Here is an 8777-nt window from a genome sequence, read left to right as displayed (position 1 = left end):
ACATTGGTGTAGTGGGTCCAGTGTAGTGACTGGCATTGGTGCAGTGGTTGGTCAGACAGATGAGCTGTTAGGGCACGTTTAGTCATGGTGGAGTTTCACTGTGGACCGGCCGCAGTGGAAATCATTCAGCAGCCTTTTTTTCCTTTGATTTCTATAGCTGTTTAGGAAAACTTAGTTCAGACGTTGCGGGAAATAACTGCGGACCATAGGCTGCGGTGCGGAATATACGCTCTTCAGCATGCGCCGTCTGTTGCGAAGAAGCAGCGGATTTTCACTGCGAATTTCAGCCTTTTCAATGCAAAGGCTGAAAATCTGCGGCAAATCCGCTGTGATATCCGCCACGTCTGAATTAACTGTGAAATATGCAAATTTTGCTGCAGATTCGTTGCCTAATTGCCGCAGCAGAAAATTTCTGCCACGTCTGAACGTGCCCTAATACTGTGCGGTGTAAGGAATGAAGGCGAGGCACGGCTCGGCGGAGCACTGTCGTCCCGTTTAGTGGGATGTCGAGAGTCAGACTCCCCCCTCCGATCAGATATTAATGGGCCTATCCTGAGGATACGCCATCAATTTTATGTCACCGGGACATCCCATATAAAGGACATGATGATACGGTCTTCATTCTTACGTTTCTTTTCTGCATACGGCGTTCTACTAAAAACGTGGCCTGCCCTAATTTGTTAGGGCCTCATGCACACGACCGTAGCCGTGTGCACGGCCGTGATTTTTCGGGTCGGGCCGGCTGCGGACTGTCAGCCGCAGGCCGCCCGCAAATCGTGGGACATGCACATGGCCGCGGCCATTTTTTCAATGACCCCGGACCTCAGAACCGGGCCGTAATAAGACATGCCCGTTCTTTCTGCGGTCCGGGCTCCCGGGCCATGCACGGACCGCAAAAACTACGGTCGTGTGCACGGCCCCATAGAAAAGAATGGGGCCGCAATTCTCCCGTGGATTTTCGGGGGAATTGCGGCCGCAAAAACACGGTCGTGTGCATGGGGCCTTACTGTATAGTACTGTAAGGTTAATCTTTGTCTTGTTTCCCCAGAGAGCAGCGTCTTACATTACATGCCGGGAGACGTTTCTCTGTGCTGAGCGTCGCTGCGCTGATCGCTGCTCTGTCTGACATCGCCAGCCTTGTCGTTTTTCATATCTTGTCAGCTTTTTTATCTATTTTACGCTTGCGGTTATTGTCACACAAAGCTGTAAATTCATTATTTTCCCTTTTTCTTCATTATGAATACCCCTAACCGTTATAGGATGGCGGGGGAGGGAGCAATACATAACTTTGTAGTTCACCCTAAATAACCATCACCAGTACAGGTCACTTTACTGCACATCAAGGCACGGCTAAAGGGGCCGATGATGGGGCAAACATGGGCTGTATGAAAGCTCACGTGTAAACAGGGCAGAAATCACCCGAAGAACCAGCAAATGCTCGATCATCCGCTGATCACATGGTTTATGCCGCCATTAAAATGTTTGTTTCTCTGCAGCACATCTCCCCGTGTAAACGGGACGTGCTGCCAACAAGATGTATGGGGACGTATGATCGTATTATTAATTGTTTGTTGACCTACTCCCGATCATTGAGCAAATCAACGCAGATCCATATGCTGTTATTGTCAATTGGCGCTCGTTATTGGGCAGAAAATCTGACAGTGTACAAGTAGCCTACGGTAAGGGCATGTTCACACGGAGGAATTTTTGCGGCGGATTTCCCCCACAAAATTCTACCTCCCATTCATTTTTAATGGGGAGTCGGACTCTTCTTTTTCCCCCTAGCTGATTATTTCATCTAGTGGGAAAAATAAGTGTCCTGCTCGATCTTCAGGCGGCCCAAACCTCCTATTGATGTCTATGGGAGGAAGGAATAGTTCCGCGGCGGGAGCCGCCACGTATATCCCACATATAATTATTATGACGCTAATAAGATTTAAGGAGGTATTACGCTTCTGGCTAATTGAATTGAATCTCCTGGAAATTAACAATGAATGTAGCTGGCGAAGCCTGTCCCGAACCCCCAGATCTGCGATCGAGCAGCGAGGAGGACATTGAATGGATTGAAGGTCGAGCATCCGCGTTGCCGCTCCATTCAAAGTCTGAGGACTGACGGAAACTGCGCTCGGCTGTTTCCGTCATTGTCATAGACCGTGAAAGGAGCGGCAGGCGCATGCTCGACCGCCGCTTTATTCAACCTCCTCATTGTGATCGAGCAGTGAGGAGGATCTGGGGGTTCGGGACGACCCTTCTGATGATCGGTGGGGTTCCCAGCAGTGGGGTCACCAACGATCAGAAAATGATCACCTATCCTGTGGATAGGTGATCATTTATCATTTTGGGAATATCCTTTTAAATAACCAAGAGTTTCCACATGGACAATGAAAACATTATCGTAATTTGTTCCATGAGAAAAAATATATTCCATAAGCGGTGCAATCGTCTCCCTTGCAACCCGGCCCACCACTCCTGAGGGGCCCATAGACACCAGTGACTTATAGGAGAATTCTTTGATAATACACAGCAGTGCAATGTAATTGTGGTATAAAGATCTATGATCTATTTGCATACGGCGCTGGCATTAAGTTCCATGAATCCCTGTGTGGTCCCTACTGTTAGCGCCCCCTATGGTGTTCGGTCATAAGTAATCTTACCATACAGGGACTTATTATAAGAGTATGGTGCCCAAATGACACTGCAATACATGGGACAAAAAGTTCCCTAAGTAAAAATACCAACATACAGTGCTCACATACCAACATATAGTGACCAAATAAAGTAATATAATAATGCCATACAATTAAAATTCACATCAGTGGTGGTCACAAGCCGTGGGTGCCAGGCCATCTGTGGCGCCCCCTACTGCAGCGGATGATCCCATAATGGATACAGATCTGATTAATATGATTATAATCTTTGTTCTGCTTTCTTTTTCGCTTCAGTGAAGACAAAAAGAAAGTAAAACCTCCGAGGACGCTGATCACACGGGACGGACGCGCTCTGAATGTTAACGAGCCCAAGTAAGTGACTAACGAAACACACGGAGTGAATGAAGTTTGTGGCGAGCTTTTAATAACCGCCTGTTGTGCTCAGAGGACGGTTTCACCACCTTCCTTATAAAAACACATTTGACAGATCTTTAAAAAATGTGCCGCGCCTCGTGCCCCGCTGAGTTTCCCCGTTAATTATAGCCGTGTCCAGGAACCAGGCAACCGGGAAATTATCATTTATTGTAAACACTGATGTGAGAAATGAGAATCTGACGCTTCATATTAACTTACATTTCCATGCAAACAGAAAAGAACATTTGGCAGATTCATATGTTACAAGTCACAGCGGGTATACAGCACTAATTATAGGACATTGTTTATTTATTACATGGCTAATCCCACTCTCATAGCGTTCTCCAATATCATCAAAATGGCCCAATTTAGTTACTCATTACCAACCGTAATGATTGGGTAATCTTGTACTACCGGGTTTAGATTCATACTGTCCATAGGAGGCAGTATTATAGTAGTTATATTCTTGTATATAGGGGGCAGTATTATAGTAGTTATATTCTTGTATATAGGAGCAGTATTATAGTAGTTATATTCTTGTATATAGGGGCAGTATTATAGTAGTAATATTCTTGTATATAGGGTGCAGTATTATAGTAGTTATATTCTTGTATATAGGAGCAGTATTATAGTAGTTATATTCTTGTATTATAGGGAGCAGTATTATAGTAGTTATATTCTTGTATATAGGGGGCAGTATTATAGTAGCTATATTCTTGTATATAGGGGCAGTATTATAGCAGTTATATTCTTGTATATAGGAGCAGTATTATAGTAGTTATATTCTTGTATATAGGAGGCAGTATTATAGTAGTTATATTCTTGTATATAGGGGGCAGTATTATAGTAGTTATATTCTTGTATATTGGAGCAGTATTTTAGTGGTTATATTCTTGTATATAGGAGCAGTATTAAGTAGTTATATTCTTGTATATAGGAGCAGTATTATAGTAGTTATAGTCTTGCACATAGGGGGCAGTATTATAGTAGTTATATTCTTGCACATAGGGGCAGTATTATAGTAGTTTATATTCTTGTATATAGGGGCAGTATTATAGTAGTTATATTCTTGTATATAGAAGCAGTGTTATAGTAGTTATATTCTTGTATATAGGAGCAGTATTATAGTAGCTATATTCTTGTATATAGGGGCAGTATTATAGTAGTTATATTCTTGTATATAGGGTTAGTAGTATAGCAGTTATATTCTTGTATATAGGCAGCAGTATTATAGTAGTTATATTCTTGTATATAGGAGTAGTATTATAGTAGTTATATTCTTGTATATAGGGAGCAGTGTTATAGTAGTTATATTCTTGTATATAGGAGCAGTATTATAGTAGTTATATTCTTGTATATAGGGGGCAGTATTATAGTAGCTATATTCTTGTATATAGGGGGCAGTATTATAGTAGCTGTATTCTTATATATAGGGGGCAGTATTATAGTAGTTATATTCTTGTATATAGCAGACAGTATTATAGTAATTATATTCTTGTATATAGGGTTAGTAGTATAGCAGTTATATTCTTGTAGATAGGCGGCAGTATTATAGTAGTTATATTCTTGTATATAGGGGACAGTATTATAGTAGTTATATTCTTGTACATAGGGGCAGTGTTATAGTAGTTATATTCTTTTATATAGGAGCAGTATTATAGTAGTTATATTCTTGTCTATAGGGTGCAGTATTATAATAGTTATATTCTTGTATATAGGAGCAGTATTATAGTAGTTATATTCTTGTATATAGGGGGCAGTATTATAGTAGTTATATTCTTGTATATAGGAGCAGGATTATAGTAGTTATATTCTTGTATATAGGGGGCAGTATTATAGTAGTTATATTCTTGTATATAGGAGCAGTATTATAGTAGTTATATTCTTGTATATAGGGGGCAGTATTTATAGTAGTTATATTCTTGTATATAGGAGCAGTATTATAGTAGTTATATTCTTGTATATAGGAGCAGTAGTATTATAGTAGTTATATTCTTGTATATAGGGGGCAGTATTATAGTAGTTATATTCTTGTATATAGGAGCAGTAGTATAGCAGTTATATTCATGTATATAGGAGCAGTATTATAGTGGTTATATTCTTGTATATAGGAGGCAGTATTATGGTAGTTATATTCTTGTATATAGGGGACAGTATTCTAGTAGTTATATTCTTGTACATAGGGGCAGTATTATAGTAGTTATATTCTTGTACATAGGGGTAGTATTATAGTAGTTATATTGTATATAGGAGGCAGTATTATAGTAGTTATATTCTTGTATATATGAGCAGTATTATAGTAGTTATATTCTTGTATACAGGGGGCAGTATTATAGTAGTTACATTCTTGTATATAGGGGCAGTAGTATAGTAGTTATATTTTTTGTATATAGGGGGCAGTATTATAGTAGTTATATTCTTGTATATAGGGGGCAGTATTATAGTAGTTATATTCTTGTATATAGGAGCAGTATTATAGTAGTTATATTCTTGTATATAGGGAGCAGTATTATAGTAGTTATATTCCTGTATATAGGGAGCAGTATTATAGTAGTTATATTCTTGTATATAGGAGCAGTATTATAGTAGTTATATTCTTGTATATAGGGGCAGTATTATAGTAGTTATATTCTTGTATATAGGGGAGCAGTGTTTATAGTAGTTATATTCTTGTATATAGGAGCAGTATTATAGTAGTTTATATTCTTGTACATAGGGGCAGTATTATAGTAGTTTATATTCTTGTACATAGGGGCAGTGTTATAGTAGTATATTCTTTTATATAGGGAGCAGTATTATAGTAGTTATATTCTTGTACATAGGGGCAGTATTATAGTAGTTATATTCTTGTCTATAGAGGGCAGTATTATAATAGTTATATTCTTGTATATAGGGGCAGTATTATAGTAGTTATATTCCTGTATATAGGAGCAGTATTATAGTAGTTATATTCTTGTATATAGGGGGGCAGTATTATAGTAGTTATATTCTTGTATATAGGAGCAGTATTATAGTAGTTATATTCTTGTATATAGGAGCAGTATTATAGTAGTTATATTTCTTGTACATAGGGGCCAGTATTATAGTAGTTATATTCTTGTACATAGGGGCAGTATTATAGTTGTTATATTCTTTTATATAGGAGGCAGGATTATAGTAGTTATATTCTTGTATATAGGGGGCAGTATTATAGTAGTTATATTCTTGTATATAGGGGGCAGTATTATAGTAGTTATATTCTTGTATATAGGAGCAGTATTATAGTAGTTATATTCTTGTATATAGGGGGCAGTATTATAGTAGTTATATTCTTGTATATAGGAGCAGTATTATAGTAGTTATATTCTTGTATATAGGAGCAGTAGTATTATAGTAGTTATATTCTTGTATATAGGGGGCAGTATTATAGTAGTTATATTCTTGTATATAGGAGCAGTAGTATAGCAGTTATATTCATGTATATAGGAGCAGTATTATAGTAGTTATATTCTTGTATATAGGGGGCAGTATTATAGTAGTTATATTCTTGTATATAGGAGGCAGTATTATAGTAGTTATATTCTTGTATATAGGGGCAGTATTATAGTGGTTATATTCTTGTATATAGGAGGCAGTATTATGGTAGTTATATTCTTGTATATAGGGGACAGTATTCTAGTAGTTATATTCTTGTACATAGGGGCAGTATTATAGTAGTTATATTCTTGTACATAGGGGTAGTATTATAGTAGTTATATTGTATATAGGAGGCAGTATTATAGTAGTTATATTCTTGTATATAGGAGCAGTATTATAGTAGTTATATTCTTGTATATAGGAGCTGTATTATAGTAGTTATATTCTTGTATATAGGGGCAGTATTATAGTAGTTATATTCCTCAAAGTATTCAAAACAGCATTTAGAAAATGTCTTAACCCTTTACACATGTCACAGGAATTAAAGCAAAGTAGAGGTGAAATTTACAAATTTCATATTTTTTTGCAGAAATAAATTTTTAGTACAATTTTTTTTATAACACAGAAGGTTTTACCAGAGAAATGCAACTCAATATTTGTTGCCCAGTTTCTGCAGTTTTAGGAAATATCCCACATGTGGCCGTAGCGTGCTACTGGACTGAAGCACCGGCCTCAGAAGCAAAGGAGCACCTAGTGGATTTTGGGGCCTTATTTTTGTTAGAATATATTTTAGGCACCATGTCAGGTTCGAAGGGCTCTTGCGGTGCCAAAACAGTCAAAATCCCCCAAAAGTGACCCCATCTGGGAAACTACACACCTCAAGGAAATTATCTAGGGGTACAGTGAGCATTTTGACCTCACAGGTTTTTTACAGAAATTATTGGAAGTAGGCCGTGAAAATTAAAATCAACATTTCTTCAAAGAAAATGTAGGTTTAGCGATTTTTTTTTCTCATTTCCACAAGGACTAAAGGAGAAAAAGCACCGTAAAATTTGTAAAGCAATTTCTCCCGAGTAAAGCAATACCCCACATGTGGTAATAAACGGTTGTTTGGAGACACGGCAGGGCTGAGAAGGGAAAGAGCGCTATTTGGCTTTTGGAGCACATTTTGTTTTCCTGCACCAAGCCAGGTTTTCAGAGGCTCATAGGTGTCAGAATGGTGGAAACCCCCACAAATGACCCCATTTAGAAAACTAGACCCCTTAAGGTATTTACCTAAGGGTATAGTAAGTATTTTGACCCCACAGTTTTTTGCTAAATTTAATACATAGCAGGTGAAAAAAAAAATAATTTCACTTTTTTTCATAAAAGTATCAGTTTGAAGACCAATTTCTTTGTAAAGCGACCATGAGAATGAAGAAACACACCACAAAATCTATCACCCTGTTTCTCCTGTTTTCAAAAATACCAACATTGTGGCCCTAATGCGCTGCCTGGACACACGGTAGGACCCAAAAGGAAGGGAGCACCCGGAGGCTTTCAGGACTCCTATTTTGCTTGAAAATGTTTTAGGCCCCACTGTACATTTGGAGAGGCTTTGAGCTGCCAGAACGATAGAAACTCCCCATAAACGTCCCCATTTAGAAAACTAGACCCCATAACGTAATTATTTAGGTGTATAGTAAGTGTTTTGACCCCACAGTTCTTTGCTAAATTTAATGCATATCAGGTGAAAAAAATAATAATTTCACTTTTTTCATAAAAGTATTAGTTTGAAGACCGATTTCTTTGTAAAGCGAACATGAAAATGAAGAAACACACCCCAAAATCTATCACCCTCTTTCTCCTGTTTTCAAAAATACCCACATTGTGGCCCTAATGCGCTGCCTGGACACACGGCAGGACCCAAAAGGAAGGGAGCACCCGGAGGCTTTCAGGACTCATATTTTGCTTGAAAATGTTTTAGACCCCACTGTACATTTGGAGAGGCTTTGAGCTGCCAGAACGATAGAAACTCCCCATAAACGACCCCATTTAGAAAACTAGACCCCATAAGGTATTTATTTAGGGGTATAGTAATTATTTTGACCCCACAGTTCTTTGCTAAATTTAATGCATATCAGGTGAAAAAAATAATAATTTCACTTTTTTCATAAAAGTATTTGTTTGAAGACCGATTTCTTTGTAATGCGACCATGAAAATGAAGAAACACACCCCAAAATCTATCACCCTCTTTCTCCTGTTTTCAAAAATACCCACATTGTGGCCCTAATGCGTTGTTTGGACACACGGCAGGGCCCCAAAGGAAGGGAACACCC

General features: G+C 38.2%; 1 protein-coding gene across 1 annotated transcript in view; it reads left to right on the top strand.

Annotated features, from left to right (window-relative positions):
* Positions 1-1990: 1990 nt before the first annotated feature.
* Positions 1991-8777, top strand: part of LOC142652286 (dynein axonemal assembly factor 11-like) — a 38882-nt gene continuing 32095 nt past the window's right edge. The window contains exons 1-2 of the mRNA XM_075827936.1: positions 1991-2100; positions 2943-3020. Of these exons, the coding sequence (XP_075684051.1) occupies positions 1991-2100; positions 2943-3020 (188 nt within the window). The remainder of the gene's footprint in view (positions 2101-2942; positions 3021-8777) is intronic.

The sequence above is a fragment of the Rhinoderma darwinii genome, chromosome 5, assembly GCF_050947455.1.
Source record: "Rhinoderma darwinii isolate aRhiDar2 chromosome 5, aRhiDar2.hap1, whole genome shotgun sequence".
Lineage (NCBI taxonomy): Eukaryota > Metazoa > Chordata > Amphibia > Anura > Rhinodermatidae > Rhinoderma > Rhinoderma darwinii.
Note: the sequence above shows the minus strand (reverse complement) of the source record. Positions and strands in the feature narration are given on the sequence as shown.